The sequence below is a fragment of the Stenella coeruleoalba genome, assembly GCF_951394435.1.
Source record: "Stenella coeruleoalba genome assembly, chromosome: 3".
Classification (NCBI taxonomy): Eukaryota; Metazoa; Chordata; class Mammalia; order Artiodactyla; family Delphinidae; genus Stenella; species Stenella coeruleoalba.
Window position 1 is genome coordinate 119,431,340 of NC_137148.1, and position 19,958 is coordinate 119,451,297.

The following is a 19,958-nucleotide window of genomic DNA, read 5'->3' on the forward strand; positions in this document are numbered from 1 at the left end:
ATAAATGGGAAAAAAAAGAAAACCCCAACAACTAGTGGTATACAATTATATACACTAATCAGGACATACTTTATGTCTCTTTTGATATTTGGATTTTTGTTTGACACTTACATCATGCATGGAGTCCAAGAGTTTTGTCAGTTGGTAAAACCGCTGCCAGTTCTGACTGGAGTTTCCTTCCCTCTTGACAATGGCTTTTCCTAGCTCTTTGATGTAGGTCATTCTAATTTCATCAAATAGCTCTTGACTCTTCAAACCTTCCTTAGGAACTAAAAGGTTAAGATGTAAGCAATTAAATAATTTTCTTGTGATAACTTTTCATTTATGCAAGTAGGGCATTTATTAGTAGTAGCACAGTTCATGGTTTACACAGTCTATCTGTTCTTAATGCACTCCATTAAAACATAAGCATTTTCGAAGGATTATGAAAATACAGCCATGAGAGAATATGGGATAATAGAAAATTGGAAGACTTAACTTTGGGTTTATCACTTTGTTTCTCATCTATGAATGGAGATGGTCAACACCTTCCCCCCTAGTTCACAAAGCTAATTTGAAGACCAAATGAATAATACACTGACTGTCATTCTGCCCTTGAGTTTAATTCTAGTACAGACATAGACAGTTTCAACAAAACAGTGTTTATTCTTCCAATTACATCTTGGAATATCTGTGATATCACCAGTCAATTAGGACCTTAAAATCAGCATGAAATACATTTTATTAATCACTGTGTTAACATACTGAGTTGGTACAATTCCAATCTAAAAAGAAACTTGATTTTTTATGTGGCTTATATATATGCCTTACTGGGGAGCAAATATCTGCCTTTCCTTATGTACAGAAATATAGAAAATACCTCATGGATCATAAAGTTGGTATAAAATCAGTTTTTCACACTACTCTTCAAAAAATGATACCAGTAAGAGGGACTGTGAACAGACTGTTAACCATGATTTCACTTAGTCTTGCAGAGATTATGACTTTTGTGCATGCTAGCATTTCTTAAGGTGTGCTCCTAGGAACTCTGGTTCTGTGTTAATGATGATTAGGAAAAAAAGGATTTGATGGTCAGAATTTAACAAAACTAAGTGTGTAATACAAAGTTAGGCAGATTTCTGGATTTCAGGACTTCTCAGAGCTATAATGATGCACTCTCCAGAGAGGGGAACACATTGTTTCCCAAACTTAAAACTTCACTGCTGCTGACATCTTAGAAAATGCTGGAATAGAGGAAAAGCAGTGGGTTCAGGAGAAGGAAGTCTTTTTCATTCTTACTTGCCCTGTGGACTTGAGTATAACCTCCCTGAACCCATTTCCTACTCTTTCTCAGTGAATTAAAAAAATTTTTTTTATTTAAAAAATTTTAGATATAATTAGTATATAATATTACATTAATTTCAGGTGTATAACACAATGATTCAATATTTGTATATATTGCAAAATGATCACCACATAAGTCTAGTTAACATCCATCACCATAAATGTTACAAAACTTTTCTTGTGATCAACTTTTTAAGATTTTACCCTTAGCAATTTTCAAATATACAGTATCATATTAACTGTAGGCACCCTGCTGTACATCGCCATGAATTATTTATTTTATAGCTAGAAGTCTGTACTCTCTAAACCCTTCACCCATTTCTCCCATCCCTCAACACCCACCCCCCCAACACACACACAACTCTGGTATCCACCAGTTTGTACTCTGTGTCCATGAGCTTTTGTTTTTAGATTCCACATACAAGTAAGATTATATGGTATTTGTCTTCTCTGACTTATTTCACTTAGCATAATGCCCTCAAGGTCCATCCACGTTGTTGCAAATGATGAGATTTCATTCATTCTTATGGCTGAGTAGTATGCCAGCGAATATATATACCACATTTTCTTTATGCAGTCATCCATCAGCAGACACTTAGGCTGTTTTCATATCTTGGCTATCATAAATTATTCTGCAGTGACCGTGTGGGTGCACTTCTCTTTTCCATATCTTATTTTGTTTCCTATGGTTAAATACCCCAAAGTGAAATTGCTGGATCATACAGTAGTTTTGTTTTTAATTTGCTGAAAAACCTCCACACTGTTTTCTATAGTGGCTGCACCAATTTACATTACCTGAAGAGTGCACAAAGGTCCCCTTTTTCTCCACACCCTCGCCAACACTTGTTATCTTTGGGCTTTTTGATAATAGTCATTCTAATAGATGTAAGGTGTGGTTTTGATTTGCATGCATTTCCCTGATGACTAACGATGTTAAGCACCTTCTTAGGTACTTGTTGACTGTATGTCTTTGTGAGATGTCTGTTCAGGTCCTTCGCCCATTTTAAAAACCAGGGTATTTGTTTTTTTGCTATTGAGTTGTATGAGTTCTTTATATGTTGTGAATATTAACCCTAATCAGATATATGATTTGCAAATATTTCCTCTCATTTGGTAGGTTCCTTCTTCATTCTGTTGATGGTTCCCTTTGCTGTGTAGAAGCTCTTTAGTTTGATATAGTCTCATTTGTTTATTTTGCTTTTGTTGCCTTGGCTTATGGTGTCCAATCCGAAAAATCAACCCCAAGACGGACATCAAGGAGCTTACAGCCTATGTTTTCTTCTAGGACTTTTATGATTTCAGGACTTAATGTTCAAGTCTGATGTATTTTGAGTTATTTTTTGTGTATGGTGTAAGATAGTGGTCCAGTTTCGTTCTTTTGCATGTAGCTTTACTGAAGAGACTGTCGTTTCCCCATTGTATACTGTTGGCTCCTTTGTCAGTATACGCACGGCTGTATTGCTTGGCTCTCAGTTATGTTCCATTGATCTATGTGAATGGTTTTATGCCAGTACCATATTGTTTAGTGACTACAGCTTTATAATATAGTTTGAAACCAGGGCGTGTGTTCAGCTTTGTTCTTCTTTCTCAAGATTGCTTGGCTATTCTGGGTCTTTTGTGCTTCCATACAAATTTTAGGATTGTTTGTTCTGTTTCTGTGACAAATGCCATAGGAATTTTGATAGGGATTGCATTGAATCTGTTGATTGCTATGAACAGTATGGACATTTTAACAATGTTAATTCTTCAAATACATAAGCACAGAATGTCCATTTAATTTTTACTTCCTTCAGTTTCTTTCACTGAAACGTCTCAGTTGTCAGCGTACAAGTCTTTTACCTCTGTGGTTAAATTTATTCCTATATTTTTTATTCTTTTTGATGCAACTGTAAATGGAATTATTTTCTTAATTTTTTGTAAAATGAATTTGTATCCTGCAACCTCACTGAATTTATTAGTTCAAACAGTTTTTTTTGATGGCATCTTTAGGGTTTTCTATATATAAAATTAGATAATCTGCAAATAGTGAGGGTTTTACAACTCTTAAAAAATTTTTTTTCAAATAGCTTTATTGATTACAATTAAACAGGCAGTAATAATTAGACCACCCAGGATGTGCAGACCCCAGTTAGAGTTTTACTTCTTCCTTTCTGATTTGGATGCCTTTTATTTCTTTTTCTTGCCTAACTGCTCTGGCTAGAACTTCCAGTACTAGGTTGACTAGAAGTGGCTAGAGTGGGCATCCTTGTCTCTCATTCCTTATTTCAGAGGAAAAGCTTTCAGCTTTTCACCACTGAGTATGACATTAGCTGTGGGCTTGTCATATATGGCCTTTATTATGTTCGGGTACCCTATCTCTATACTGGGTTTGTTGAGAGTTTTTATCGTAAATGGATGTTGAATTTTTCTTTTTAACATCTCTATTGGAGTATAATTGCTTTACAATGGTGTGTTAGTTTCTGCTGTGTAACAAAGTGAATCAGCTATACATATATCCCCATATCTCTTCCCTCTTGCATCTCCCTCCCATGGATGTTGAATTTTGTCAAATGCTTTTTCTACATTTATTGAAATGATCATATGTTTTTATCCTTCATTTTTTAATGTGGTATATCACTCATAGGATTTTGGTTAGGATTAGACCAAAGAATACATATGAAAACGTCCTGATTCCATAAAGCAAAGTCGACACTTCTGAGATGTCAGTGTTAGTGTGAAAATGAAGGCCACTTAATCAGGAGTGATACTCTTATCACTGCCATGTTTAAAGTGGGTTAATTTTTACACATTTTTAAAAGTGGGTTTTTACACATTATTATATTACAAATAATCTAGTTATTGCTAATTTTTAAAATAATGACTGCTTATTTATAAATTTTTTTCCCTGCTGGTTGTCCTCATTCTAAAAATAATTAGGGGAGAAATCCTATTCAGTATTTATATTTAAAAGAATTTCATCCATTCCAAATTACCCCCAATAATCCTTGGGATTTTTGCTTTGTGTAGTTCAGGGCTATATATTCAGAATTATTTTCCTGGTGAGTAGAATGCTTTATCTAATGAGTATCTTTAAATATAGAACTGTTTTTGGGGGGGGGGCCTTAGAGTCTATTTTGATAATAATGTAGCTGCTTCAGCTTTCTTTTGGGTAAAGCAGTGGTCAGCAATGACCCACTACCTGCAGCCTGTTTTTGTAAATACAGTTTTACTGAAACACAGCCATGCCTGTTCTCCTTAAGTATTGTTGATGACTGTGGTCACGTCACAAGGGGCAGAGTTTGAGTACTACTGACAGAGACTGTATGCAAAGCTGAAAACATTTACCATCTGCCCTTTTACAGAAAGTTTGCCACCACTGGGTTACACTATGCATAGTATATCAGCCACTCAACATCTTTATTTAGGTGTATCTCTTATAAATAGCACAAAGTTGGACTGTTTTCTTAATCCAGTCTTGCACTTTCTATATCTTCTCATCTTGGAGCCTTGGAGCATTTAGTCCATCTATATTTAATGAAATTGCTGATATATTTGAATTTATCTGTACCATCTATTTGTTACTTCCTCTTATCATGCCTTTGTTTATGCTTCCCCACCCACCACCTCTCGTTTCTTTTATCCTTTTGGATTGGTTTTTCTTACCATGTTCTCCCCCCAACCACTCATGGTTTGGTATGTACTTTGTATACTCTGTACACTCTTTCTATTTCTTGTTGTCATCCTTGAAATTTAAACTCATTTTTAACTTATCAAACTTCCCTTTTTAAAAAAATAAATGTATTTTATTTATTTATTTATCTTTGGCTGCAGTGGCTCTTTGTTGCTGCGCGCAGGCTTTCTCTAGTTGGGGCGAGTGGGGGCTCCTCTGTTGCGGTGCGTGGGCTTCTCCTGTTGCGGAGCAGGGGCTCTAGGTGTGTGGGCCTCGGTAGTTGTGGCACGTGGGCTTATTAGTTGTGGCTCGCAGCCTACTGAGCGCAGGCTCAGTAGTTGTGGTGCACAGGCTTAGCTGTTCCACGGCATGTGGGATCTTCCCGGACCAGGGCTTGAACCCGTGTCCCCTGCATTGGCAGGCGGATTCTTAACCACTGAGCCACCAGGGAAGCCCACCTTCTTGCCTTCTTGCATGTATGTAATTATTGTGTGCTTTAGTTCTATTTTTTAACTCCCCAAAGACACTATTACTGTTATACAGTGTCAGTTTAAATGTATCTAAATATTTACCACTTTCTCTGTTCTTTTTTCCCTCTTTAAAGATGGGATTACTTTCCTTAGCCTAAGTATATCCTTCAATATTACTTTACTGAGGATCTGTGGTGGCACATTTTCTTTTGACCTTCATTTAAAAAAAAAAAGGACTATTGGTATACTTAGGCCTTTCAAATTTAAAGTGGTTGAGGTATCTGGATTAATATCTACATGTTTGTGACTGTTTGCTACTCACTGTTATTTCCTTTTTTCTGCCTTTTCTAGTTTTTATTGTGTTTCATATGATTCTATTTTTCTCTCCTCTCAGTATATCAATTATTACTTCTTTTTAAAATTGTGTTTAGTGGCTGCCCTAGAGTTTGCAATGTACATTTACAACTAATCTACATCTCCTTTCAAATAGCACTGTACTATTTTATAGGAAGTGCAGGTAACCTTAAAACAGTATTCCCAATTCTTCACCCCCATCCTTTTAACATTGCTGACATTCATTTCACTTATCCATATGTTATAATTATCCCATACACTGTTGCTATTATTAAACAGTTATTAGATCAATTAAGAAGAAAAATGAAATGTTATGTTTCTGAACTAAATTAATCTCTTTTCCTCAGCAGAACTTATTTTAACATTTTATGCAAGGCAGGTCTTCTGGCGACTAAGTCTCCCAGATTCTTGTCTGAGAAAGTCTTCCTTTTGCCTTCACTTATGAAGGGTACTTTCACTGGACACCAAATCTTACATGGGTGATCTTTTTCTTTCTTTCAACACTAAATAGTTCACTACCTTCTTGCTTGCATGGTTTCTAATGAGAATTCTAATGTAATTTTTATCTTTGTTCCTTTATAAGGAACAAGCAAGCTGTTTTTTCCTCTGGCCTCTTTCAAGATTTCCTTATTGTCTTTGGTTTTCTGTCATTTGAGTAAAATATGCCTAGGTATAGACTTTTTGCTATTTATTTATCTTTCTGGGTATTTTCTGAGCTTCCTGGATCTGTGCTTTGGCGTCTGTCATTAATTTTGGAAATTTATCAGCCTTTATTGCTTCAAATATTTCTTCTGTTCCTTCCTTTCTTTTACTTCTGATATTCCCATTACTTGTATGTTACACCTTTTGTAATTGTCCTCACAGTTCTTGAATGTTTTGTTGCATTTTTTTCATTCCTTTTTCTCTTTGCATTTGAGTCTGGGAAGTTTCTACTGAGGTATCTTCAAGCTCAGTGATTCTTTTCCTTGGCTGTGTCAAATCTACTGATGAGCCCAGCACTCCTCATTTTCATTACAGTATTTTTAATTTCTAGCATTTCGTTTTGATTCTTTCTTAGAGTTTCTACCTCTCTGCTTACAAAACCCATATATTCTTATATGTTTATTTTTTCCATTAGAGCCCTTAATATATTAATTGTTATTTTAAATTCCCTATCTGATAATTATAACATGTGTGTCATGTCTGAGTCTGGTTTTGATGCTTTTCTCTCCAGACTGTAGTTTTAAATTGAAAGCTGGATATGACATATCAGAACTGAGGTAATTAATTAGGCTTTTAATCTGGCTAGGAGCAGTTGTGTTTAAGGCTTTCTGAAGCTATAGGTGTTAAGAGGTTTCAGTTTCCTCTAATTTCCTTGTTCTTATTTTTTTCCCCTGTTGTCTTGGAGTTTCCCTAAGAACACCTTCTTTAAATAGCTGTGTTCTGTAGCTCTCCCAGCTGTAATTCTGGATTATACTGGAACTCTGTTCATATGGTTGTAAGGTGTTGGGGATGTGGAGTGTTTTATACTTTTATGGTTAAATCTCAGGTTTTTCTTTTTTCTTAATTAATTATAGTAGGCCTGAGTCCGTAGGCTCTGACCTTTAGACGTGCTTCTGAACCTTTTTTTCCCTCCTTCTCCTCCCTTACATGAGACACAGGGGGCTGGAATTATCTATTTGCCCCTTTTCTCCAGGTCAGAAACATGAGGGAATCTTTCTCTGATCTTCACCTTGAAAACCTGCTGGGGCTTCTGGAGGTAAACCCCAGAAAACTGTGGGGGACAACCCCCTAAGACTGGGTCCCCAGAGTTTTTATTAACATGCCAGCTATTCCTCACTTGGTCTCCAGAAATTCATAAAAAATGCTGTAAGTGTTCCTATGTTACTGGCTCCAGTAGCTTCTGCTTCCAGAAAGCTGATCTTGGCTGGGCTTCTCTGTATTTGCCTGTTTCTCCAGATTTTCAGGTAGTGGTTTGCCCTGTGACCTTACTTCACTGATGGATCTAAAAAAAAGTCATTGACTGTCAGTTTGCTCAGCTTTTAGTTATTTGTGAGGATGGGAGTGATAACTGCCAAGCTGTTTAACTGTGAGAGCTGAAACTGGAAAGCCACCCTCATTTTTCAGTTTTTTTTTCCTTAGCTTTCTGAAAAAACTTACTCCACTTTCTTCAATTGCTGCTGTTCTGGAAAGTTTTCAGCCGTTCTGTCTTTTCACCTTTCATTTTGGATCTCTGATGATTATAATAAGACCAGAGCTTTTTCAACCGGTGTGCTACGAATGGGTTACAAATGTGTTGATAATGTCTGTTATGCTGGCTGCCACTGGCTGCAAGTAGCCTTATTCATTTACCTCATTGTGCTATGTATGAATGCTGTTTTTTTATAGCATTGACATGAAAAGAGTTGTGAAGCACTGTTTTAGACCTCCTCACTCAATCATGCCTCTTATCATTGTTCACTTACATACATACATAACACACACATATATAAATATGAATACATGTATACACACATATATATGCATCTTAAAAATTGTATTCTGGCTAATTTCTTCAGATATGTATTTCAGATTAAAGTCTCTTCAGATGTGTCTAATCTGCCTTTAGAGCCATCATTGTTTTTTTGTTTTGTTTTGTTTTTACAGTTGCACTTGTCTTTAAACTTACTAAGTATACTAATTTACCAGGCTTTGCAAATATCCTCTAAGAGAAAGCTAGCTTCAGAGTGCAGCTTACCTCTCTCAGTACCTGCCTGCACAAAGTTTTAGTCCAGCATTTTTTTAGCAGGAGGTAAGGATACCTATCAGTGTTCTGTCAGAGTAGAAGTCTAATTATATCTTAAGGTATGTATTTTCATTCTTCTGATTTTATTTTTTTTTAAAGAACCAGTGATATATACTGGTTCAATTTACTTTTTCTTATCATCTACAATAAAAAAAAACAAAAACATATAGCTCAGTGAGTCTGGAATGTATAAAACTTAAAGCATCATTTTTTACCAGTAAGGTTAGTATTAGCACTGACCTGTACATGGATATTACCAATCAAAATGATTCATGATCAGAAATTTAACTGTTTCCTCAAACAACATCAAGCTCACTTCTTTAACAAGAGTACTGCTACAGGTAACCTTAAAAATGAGTATTTTTCTTACTTTGACATATTAATATTCCTTAAATCTAGTGACATTAAATAAACAACGTTTCGTAAAATGAAGATAGTACGAAGGCATTAATATTGATGTGTGCTTTGGAAAAGCTTAAATAGATATAGTCATGTGAGCATCCACAGCTTACAGTTATTCAGCAACTTTGAAACCACAGTTACTAATGGAATGAAGGCTTCTTTTTGTTGAAAATGCCGTATTTTTACTAAGATAGACAAGATACTCTATTTTTCAGAAGTTTTCTAATATGCCTTTGCTAGCTGAAAGTAGTCTCACTGAAGTTCATACACCAATAACTTCATCTAAACTTTCAAGATTGTTCTGTAAACTCTAGATAGAATACCTCTGTCCAGCAGTCGAGCTCCAGTGCTGCATTAACCAACCTTCTAATAGTAATCAAGCACATCTTTTGTAGGTTATATCTGTTTCTCCCATATTTCTTTTTTTAAATTAATTTTTATTGGAGTATAATTGATTGACAATGTTGTGTTTCTGCTGTACAGCAAAGTGAATCAGTTATATTGTATATATACATATACCCACTCTTTTTAGATTCTTGTCCTCTATAGGCCATTACAGAGTATTGAGTAGAGTTCCCTGTGCTATATGGTAGGTTCTTACTAGTTTTCTATTTTATATATAGTAGTGTGTATATGTCAATTCCAATCTCCCAATTTATCCCTCCCCCTGCTTCCCCCTTGGCAACCGTAAGTTTTTCTACATCTGTGACTCTATTTCTATTTTGTAAATAAGTTCATTTGTATCATTTTTTTTAAGATTTCACGTATAAGCAATATCATATGATATTTGTCTTTCTCTGCCTGACTTACTTCATTCAGTATGACCATCTCTAGGTCCATCCATGTTGCTGCAAATGACATCATTTTGTTCTTTTTTATGGCTAATACTCTACTCTGTTGTGTATTACCACATCTTCTTTATCCATTCCTCTGTCGATGGACATTTAGGTGGCTTCCATGTCTTGGCTATTGTAAACAGTGCTGCAGTGAACACTGGGGTGCGTGTATCTTTTCGGATTATGGTTTTCTACAGATATATGTCCTGGAGTGGGATTGCTGGATCATATGGTAGCTCTATTTTTAGTTTTTCAAGAAACTTTTTACTGTCCTCCATAGTGGGTGTATCAATTTACATTCCCACCAACAGTGCAAGAGGGTTCCCTTTCCTCCACACCCTCTCCAGCATTTACTGTTTGTAGACTTTTTGATGATGGCCATTCTGACTGGTGTGAGGTGATACCTCATGGTAGTTTTGATTTGCATTTCTCTAATAATCAGTGATGTTGAGCAGCTTTTCATGTGACTCTTGGCCATTTCATTGTATTTCTTTGGAGAAATGTCTATTTAGATCTTCTGCCCATTTTTGATTGGGTTGTTTGTTTTTTTGATATTGAGCTGCATTAACTGTTTGTGTATTTTAGAGATTAATCCCTTCTTGGTCACTTTGTTTGCAAATATTTTCTCCCTTTCTGTGGGTTGTCTTTTCGTTTTGTTTATGGCTTCCTTTGCTGTGCAGAAGCTTTTAAGTTTTATTAGGTCTCATCCGTAATTTCTTATACGCAGTAGTACTCATTGTATAACTAAAATTTGTCACCAAATAACAGTGTAGTAGAGAAACAAAAATCATTCTTGTTGGCATTCCTTCTCTGTGTCTTCGGCATTGTCAAAGGTTGCAGGAAGGAAGAAGGCTGTAGATATTACAGGTCGGTAGAGCCCGCCTCCTCCTTGCCATGTGATTCATATACTTCTCCATTTCTCCATGATACCTATCTATCTTATGAATCTTGGTATCACTGGCTGTACCTTTCTAAAATTTACATTTATGAAAATCTAAGGTACCTGACTAGCAGGAAACTAGACTTGGTATAATTATTAGTGCTTTGTATACATACAAATAAACCTTTGTTTCTAGACTTCTATATTTTATGCTTTTGAATATTCAGGTGAATATTAGAAGAGAGTAGGTGTTCTACCAACCTGAAGAGAGAAGCAGTAAGGTTTTCATACAGAGGTACTCTTCATAAGATACCTGAAGTCTGTTTAACTCAGAGGAAACATATAGCATATGTTTACATTGGTCATACATGCAGGGTAAAGCCATTCTCTGCCTGTGAAAGACAAATATCAGTGTTTGAGTTAGGAAGAAATAATTCTTGTTCCCCAAAAAAGTACTTTTTTGTTCTATTTTGCAAAGCCATGAACTCACCTAACTATTGCAATTAATGCTAATTCTCTCTGGATTAGAATTTTGGAAAGCTTTCCTTAATATAGTGGAGAAATTATTTTTCTACATTTGTTTTATTTAAGTATTTTATAATTTATTTCTACAGAATTTATTACCAGTTATTCATTTAAATAAAGGTTTTATGGTAGTATTTGAGTATGTCCAGTTAGACAACACAGTTTTAAATCCTACCCATTTGAAAATCAAACGGTATTTTCTTTCACAGCATTCCATTCTAAAGACAACTGTATGTGATACTGTTTACAGTTATGTAGAGAGTCAGAATTAGAACTTGACTCTGATACCCAAAATCTGCCTCTGACTGACATTATGAAACTGAATATTCTTCCCACTAAAGGTACCCCAAATGAATTCTCAGTTAGGATTCTCAACAGTTAGTATCACATCTATGATTTTCAAATAGAGTCTCAGACTTTTTAAATGACACTAAGAGCCTGAAACTGAGCCTCATTCATGCTTTCAAAAATACTTCAAGAGCTGTTTTTTTTTTTTTAATTTTCTGACAGAAAGTGATCTTGGACTTAACAGGAAAAAAAAAAAAGATGATTATTATCACAACAGCATAAGGACACAAGAATGGGAAATAAGAATGCCCACTTAAAAGCTATTGTTTCTGTAAGCCATTTATCCTCCAATAAAGTTGAACACTGAGAAAAAATTTCTGTTAACTCCTACTTTATGTAAGAAATACCAGGTTATGCTATAAGGTTATGCTGTAACTGTTTAAGTCTAAATTTGAGTGCCCCCCCAAATAAAAACTCTGAATTAGATTAATTTTATAAAAGAGGATATGCTGGTGTTTCATATAAACCTGTTCACAGTTTTAATCCCAATTAAATGACTTCAAATTGCAAGTGACTAAGAAGAGTAAATGTAGTCAAACATGTTGTTTTGGTTTAAAGATTTTTTTGTCTGACGTGGACCATTCTTAAACTCTCTATTTGAATTTGTTACAACATTGATCATGTTTTGGATTTTTGGCTGCGAGGCATGTGGGATCTTAGCTCCCCAACCACGGATCGAACCTACACCCCCTGCATTGGAAGGCGAAGTCTTAACCACTGGATCGCCAGGGAAGCCCAGTTAACATGTTTTTAACTTTTTAAGCAAGCATGGTCAGATTCTGAAATGAGGAGCAAGTACTAAGAAATTTCAAATGTCTCTGAATATACATATAAGCTACATATTTTTATCAGTTAAATTTGATCGAACAACTTAAAATCTTGTCAAATTGTGATGCAGTGGTTTTGAGCAGTCTTTTTTTTTGGCAACAGATAGTCAAGGTGACTTCTTTCTTTAAAGTAGAAGAGTATGTGTGGAGATCTGGTCTGGTGAACCACATGGCAGTGCCTACCAACTGACGGCAGAGATATGGCCCCTTCTTGGAATACAAAGAGTGTGATTATAGTACATATTTCACACGCCTCTTGTCATGTTTCTTCTCACTGTGAAGACTGGTCTTCTCCTTCAGGTCTCATCAGCTCAAATACTAGCCACCCTATCTGAAAAAGGCCTCTCTCTAGTAAAAACTCCATCACAGTCTGAGATTCTTTATTTGATGCTTATCTGTGTCTCCTCAACTAGAGTGTAAGCCATAAAGGTCAGGAACTTTGTTTGTCTTGTTCTCTGCTGTAGTTCTCTGCTAATACTGTACCAGGCACAAATTAGGAATGTGGTAAGTATTTGATGTTCCCCTGTTTGAAATCCCCCCTCCCCCGCGCACTGGCTTCTTCATGCTCCGAGAATAAAATCTAAACTCTATTTCATGGCCTACAAGATGCTGCTTGACTCGGTCCCTGTCCACTTCTCTAAACTCACAGAACATCCTCAGTGGCTTTCTCTCAGTTCCTTACACATGCCAAGGTTGTTTCCAGCCTTTGTACTCATCTTTTCTGCCTGAGATGCCCTACCTTTCCTATAAGCTGTTCTTTGTACTATTTAGCACTCAGCTCTTTAGAGAGGCCTTCTGTGGTCCCCAAATTTAAAGTAGCCTATACCCCTCTCCCCTCCCCCCACACTATTCTGTCATGGCTCTCTGAAATAATTTTGGTCATTTATTTGATTTTCCTCATCAGTATGTGAGCAGGGGCCTCATCTCTTATAGCTCAAGCTCTCAAATAGTGTCTGGCACTTGGTAAGTACTCAAATATGATTCAATGAATACTGTGCTGGAAAATAAATATTACCAATAGAGCAACCACCCCAAGTCTAACTCAATAATTCAGCCTCTTTTAAAATATTTAGAGCTAGCACCATCCAGTCTCTACTAAAATAGATACAATAATTCGAGCTTACTACATCAGGCAAGCCCCCTCCCATTTCACACTCAGCTCAGCTCAGATAGATGCTTTTGTGTAACTTCTACCTGTTCTTTTTATGCCTGGCATACCCAACAGATAAAACAATATGTTTGCTTTATCTTCACAGGATGTCTTTCTTTTTAGGCTGTCCTCAGCGTTCTCAAGTGTCCTTTTCCCCTTCCTCCATTCATCCTCTGTTCATCAGCTGATGTTAATTTCCAAACTCCTTGCCACTCTGGACATATTTACAGTCACTGTTACTTTTAATATGGCATCCTGAACACAAACTACTAATGATGGGTTAACTCACATAGAGTACAACGAGACTATTATTCTAATAATGTGGTTTAAGATTTCATTAATTTTTTGGGAATTCTTAGGAGCACCCAGAGCTCACAATTCTAACATCTCTATCTTTTTTCACATGAACACAAATCTCCTTCAGTTTTCACTGTGCCCAGACCAGTGGGTAGGTATATGTGAGTGTGTGACTCTCCTCTTTGCATTCTAATAAAGGAAATAAGCTGTGAGTACAAAAAGGTAGAAAGGGACGAGAGCTAGGGATGTACAGCAGAGAGGTTTTACATGGTGGTATGAACATCATGAGCTAGGGGTATGTTTGAAGAACAGATCACGCTGAGTGGGAACAAAGTATGTGAAGGAGAACAACGAGAGATAAAGTGAGGCTGGATTCTGGAAAGCCAGAAACCATGCTGAGTATGCCCTGAGTGCTCACTGAAGACACCTGTGTGTCGGGGTGATCCATTATATGATCAAACTGCATTAGGAAGAAAAACTTAGCATGATGGAGGATAAACTGGAGGCGGAAAACTAGTTAGAAAACAACTGCACTGGGTACGGGGGAATGGATATCTGAAGTATTTCACAGGCCTAGAGGACTAGAGAACAGCTGATTGATCAAATCTTAAAGTGTGGTTGGTTCTCTCCCAAATTTAAAAATAAAATCTTGTTCCCATGTTCTTTCCAAGTCACAGACATTGAGTGAGCCTTGCCATGCAAAGAGATACCTCTTGTCTCTGGGTCCATACCTGTCATCCCCATCTGTAACTGTCCCTGCTGAAAGCAAGAGCAGTATGAATTGCATCATGCAATGCAAACACTGCATCTGTTTCCTTTCTGAAATAGGGTTACCTAATTAAAACAAGGCCACAGTAAGATTCCTTTTTACTTGCTGTAGACTTTACTGACCCAAAGCGATGCTCACTATTTAAAAAAATATCCTTAAATTACAGTAATAATGCCACGTGTAATTTGCTCTGCATTACACTTGGCCTGCCTCAAGCACTGATAAACTCTATTTCAAGTTTGCCCAGTTCCAAGATACCTGGTAGGATTGATTCAGTCCTGAAGGAAAATGACTCACAAATGACTTACTCATTAATAATCAGATCAGGAGCAAAACACAGCAAGTTGGAACTTGATTGTCTGTATGATCTCCACCCCAGGGCGAATGACATGAGGAACATCCATGAATATTGCAGTAGGGTCATTTGGTCATCCAGATGTAAGTTCCTGAATCCTGAATTAAGAGGAATAAAGGTATGAGGAAACATTCTAGTTGCCAAAGAGAAGATCATCTCTCTGGGAGCTGCCAAAGACAGTTTTGGAGGACTCTTAACAGATAGAGGAAAGGAAGCACAAAGTGGGCACAGTTTTCCTTTGTCATCTGACATGTTAAGACCAAAGCCCTCAGTACTTTTTAATAGCATTCAATGTAAGAAAACTTAAGAGTTGCCAATTTTTGTCACCTTTTGTCTATGTGAGTAAATATGGACTAAATAGTAAAATGCTATACTAAATAGTAAAATGCTATACTAAATAGTAAAATAGAAAGCCAAGAGTCCTGTTCTGGGATGATACTCATTCAGTGAATTTAAGGTAAAAAAAAATTTCCCCTGATATTTATACCCTTTCCCCCCTTGATGGAGTGGGGATGGCAGGAGGCCATGGGACCAGGGTGATAGAAAGCCCGAATGTTTTATTTAAAAGATTCTGAGACTTGTGCCTTAGTTGCGTTATCTTTGCATCTTACCTGGTATCGCCTTCGCCCATTTCACCGCTGCGATCACCTGCCGCCCACCTAACATGTTGAGTGTAGTCATGATCCGCCAAGTTGTATCTGGAATGGAGCTGTCGTAGCCCGCATATATCACCTCCGGCTCAATGACCTCCAGCAGTGACACCAGGGTAGGGGTGAGTTGCGGTAACGTTGCGGGGACTATTGTTTTGTTAGCAGAATTTTCAGAAGTTTCTTGTGAGACTCCTGTAGTGGCCTGCTGAATTCCTTTTATCTTTTTCTTTGTTTTACGAGCTGTGGGTATATTAAAAAAAAATACACAGAAATCAGCTGTAATGGGAAAATCTGGGCAGCACAGTTCATTAAAGAGGTATTTTAATTTCTGCAACTATTTAATTTGAAAGAGGAGAAATCTTTTATTTAGCAATTATGATAAGAGAAAAACACATTTTTGCCTGAAAGCAAAGGATCAAGAGGAACCGTTCATTTATTAATTTCCTCTACAGATAAGCCATTCTTCATTATAGTTATACTTTATATCAAATTAAGTGTCTTATAACACTATGTTAAAACAATATAAGCAAATCACTCACCTAGATTCTTCCATAAAGTAATTTCTGTTTCAGTTTCTCTCCAAAGTAAAAACTGTCATTAGTTATACAAAGCAAATTACTTTTATTATCAACTGAAAGAAAGAATCTCAGTTTGTAATCCCAGACTAGTAACTGTGGCTTACGGTTAATCTAATTATGGGTATATGTAATGAAGACAGTGATACCGTTTATACGCTTGCACAAAGTCCCCTTCTTATCAAGACAGTAAGATGACATAGGAGATCACACACTAAAAACAAACAGTATTAGTTCTAACAGCAGAAGAATCTACTTTTTACCTTTATATGATGGATACTATATGGGACTTAAAAACCTTTGTGGAGATGAAGACAAAAACTTTAAATTTCTTTACATAAATTACCAGTGGATAATTTCCCTTTTATGAGAGATTTATATTCATGACTCTGTAAGCCTAAAGTATCCATTTTCATGTAATATATAAAGTAACTAAAACCATCTTTTATTTTTGACTTAGTTTGGAACAGTACAGTCAAATTACAGCATGGATTCTATAGATTTTTTAGTATTCACTCTTGAATTTACTTGTTCTAGTGACAAATAAAAATATTAGGCAAGAAAAGAATTTTAGTATTCCTAAAGAGAAAGCACTCAGAACTCCAAGGAAGGGCAAGGAATGTAATTTGTATGAAAGAAGAAAAAGTAAATGCTAATCACTATTAGATCGTCTGTCCCTAAAATGCCAAAGTACCTAGTTTGTGGAGGACAGATGTGGTGGCAAGAACTATGTATCTCAATGTACAGTGTTAGAAAGGGAAAAAACCCTGCTGTTTACACTGAATAGAATGGTCCCATTTCTTATTGTGCTCCGTGCTGAGACATTTAAGAATTTTTAGTTAACATTTCAAAACAGAGAAACAGGATCACGATAGATCTGTTCTAATTTATTTTACCACGCTCTATTGAAGATACACTATGCTGTAGTAGTAGAGAGAGCATAAATATGAAACCAGCATGTTTGAATATAATCGAATATAATCCTGGCTCTCTGCCACTGAGTAGTTGGGTATCTGTGCAAGTTATTCCCTGGGCCTTAGTTTCCTCTTCCGTAAAATGAGGATAATATTAGTACCTACCTCATAGGGTCCGTTGATAACTAAGTCAGTTAAAATATATAAAATGCGTAAAACAGTTCTTGGCACATGTTAAGCGCTGTATAAGAATGATCATTGCCACAACTGGTGGTAAAATACAGTTGCAGAATATTTTGAATTCACATAGTCCAAGTCTACAGAGGAGTGATAAAGTTTTAAAAAAGGAAGAGCTCCTACACGTAAGGAAACTTTTAAACAACCAAAGGTATCTCACTGACACCCAGATCTCCAAATCGTGGAATGTACTTGGCTGTTGACAAAGTAAACAAGAACATGCATATCCCCAGTCAATATACTGAAACAGTACGGTAAAAACTTCAATTAACCATAACTTTAAATTTGTCTAGAATATGTGTTCCTACACTCCACATTAAAACAAAGAAGAAAGGACAAGGACGAACTGGAGGATTTTAAAGTCTTCTCACCATAAAAACTCCTAGAAGAGAACATAGGCAAAACATTCTGATATAAATCGTACCAATGTTTTCTTAAGTCTGTCTCCCAAGGCAATAGAAATGAAAACCAAAATAAACAAATGAGACCTAATCAAACTTACAAGCTTTTGCACAGCAAAGGAAACGATTAAAAAAACCCGAAAAGACAAATCTACAGACTGGGAGAAAATATTTGTAAATGATGTGACTGACAAGGGCTTAATTTCCAAAATATACAAACAGCTCATAGAACTCGACAACAAGAAACAACCCATTTGAAAAATAGGCAGAAGACCTAAATAGACATTTCTCCAAAGAAATACAGATGGCCAATAGGCACATGAAAAGATGCTCAACGTTGCTAATTATCAGAGAAATGCAAATTAAAACTACAATGAGGTACCACCTCATGCCAGTCAGAATGGCCATCATTAAAAAGTCTACAAATAAGAAGTGCTGGAGAGGGTGTGGAGAAAAGGGAACTCTCCTGCACTGTTGGTGGGAATTTAAGTTGGTATAACCACTGTGGAAAACAGCATGGAGGTTCCTCAGAAAACTAAAAACAGAGTTACCATATGATCCAGCAATCCCACTCCTGGGCATATATCCACACAAAACTATAATTCAAAAAGATACATGCATGCCTATGTTCATAGAAGCACTGTTCACAGTAACAACCTAAGTCTCCATCGACAGATGAATGGATAAAGAAGATGTGGTACATGTACACAGTGGAGTACTACTCAGACATTAAAAAACCCCAAAATAATGCCATTTGCAGCAACATGGATGCAACTAGAGATCAGCATACTAAGAAAGAGAAAGACAAATACCATATGATAACACTTATATGTGGAATCTGAAATAGGACACAAATGAACCTATCTACAAAACAGAAACAGACTCACAGACACAGAACAGACTGGTGGCTGCCAAGGGAGAGTGTGGTGGGGGAGGGCTGGATTGGGAGTTTGGGATTAGCAGATGCGAACTGGTACATACAGAATGGATACATAACAAGGCCCTAATTTATAGCGCAGGGAACTATATTCAATATCCTGTGATAAAGTATGACGGAAAAGAATATGAAAAGAATGCATATATATGTATAACTGAGTCACTCTGCTGTATAGCAGTTATTACCACAACACTGTAATTCAACTATACTTCAATAAAAAATAAAAACGTAAAAAAATAAAGATCAAAGGTAAAAAATCATCTTCTGTACTCAATATATAATCAGTTTAATTTCTTACTGCTTATCTAAGAACTGATGCTTCAAGCTCAGAAAGGCCTATTGAGCCCAACTGTGTTGTGCTGACTCTGTACTATTTTCACAAAGCTGTGGCAAGGAGTCGTTAATTGAATTAGTTAAGCAATCACTATTTTTAATCACAATTTAGTTAATAAGATTTTCCTCTAAGTTCCTGACCCCTTGGAGCATACAGGAGATTAGCAGTCAATATACGATCGCTACAGAAGTGTTCACGAGTCTGTGATAGCTCCATTTCATTCTTAAGAAAAGTAAAGAAATCTTATTTAGCTTAAAACTTAGCTTAAAAATGTTAGTTATGAAATCTGATACCATAAGCCTCCTTGCCTATAAGTTCCACTTGACCCTCATGACAAAAATAAAACTATAATTAGGAATAATTACAATACACCTTAAAATGAAAAAACATTTAGGATCACCATTAAAAAACTTACTGTACTCAAAGGCCAGGCACTTTAAGCAGTGAAGAAGGTTGCCTTAAAATAAATCTTGAGAGTCGCTTGGTATGGAGCAACAGTATCAAAATACAGCACTTGCAGTACTAAGTTACATTTATGGAGAGCACTGGGCTCTGAGAGAGGTGACTGCGTCTGCAAAATTACTCTGAGAGGGCTATCATGAAACTGCTTAGGGGAAACACTCCGATGAACAAGAGAACATTTTTAAAGATTGTTTAAAGAAAAACAAAGAAGAACAATGTAGTTCAGCCATGTGTTTCATGCTTAAGTACTAAGTATTATTAAGTATTATTGCCCACCAAATACTTCTGGGACACACACATACCTACTCCAAATAAAAGTTTTATATATACTGGAATAATTAAAAACAAAAGTGAGGCTTTCACACTAAAACCACATATACACAAAAACTCTATTAGATTTTTTAAAGCCTTCCTTTAAATTTTTCTACAAGTAGAGTTACATTATCAACTGCACGATACGTGCTACCTAATAGCTAATATATGATTAAATAACAAACTA

At 36.2% G+C, this 19,958-nt stretch overlaps 1 protein-coding gene and 1 long non-coding RNA gene across 18 annotated transcripts in view; one reads left to right on the top strand and one right to left on the bottom strand.

The window, feature by feature from the left end:
• Positions 1–19,958, top strand: part of LOC307183544 — a 58,782-nt gene that overhangs the window by 25,527 nt on the left and 13,297 nt on the right. The window lies entirely within an intron of this gene.
• NR3C1 (nuclear receptor subfamily 3 group C member 1) overlaps positions 1–19,958 on the bottom strand; it is an 807,313-nt gene that overhangs the window by 6,901 nt on the left and 780,454 nt on the right. For all 17 annotated transcript variants that reach the window (XM_079916194.1, XM_079916195.1, XM_079916193.1 and 14 more), the window contains 4 exons: positions 15,561–15,839; positions 14,903–15,047; positions 10,940–11,070; positions 112–269 (listed from right to left, as the gene is read on the bottom strand). In XM_079916194.1, coding sequence (XP_079772320.1) covers positions 112–269; positions 10,940–11,070; positions 14,903–15,047; positions 15,561–15,839 — 713 coding nt within the window. The remainder of the gene's footprint in view (positions 1–111; positions 270–10,939; positions 11,071–14,902; positions 15,048–15,560; positions 15,840–19,958) is intronic.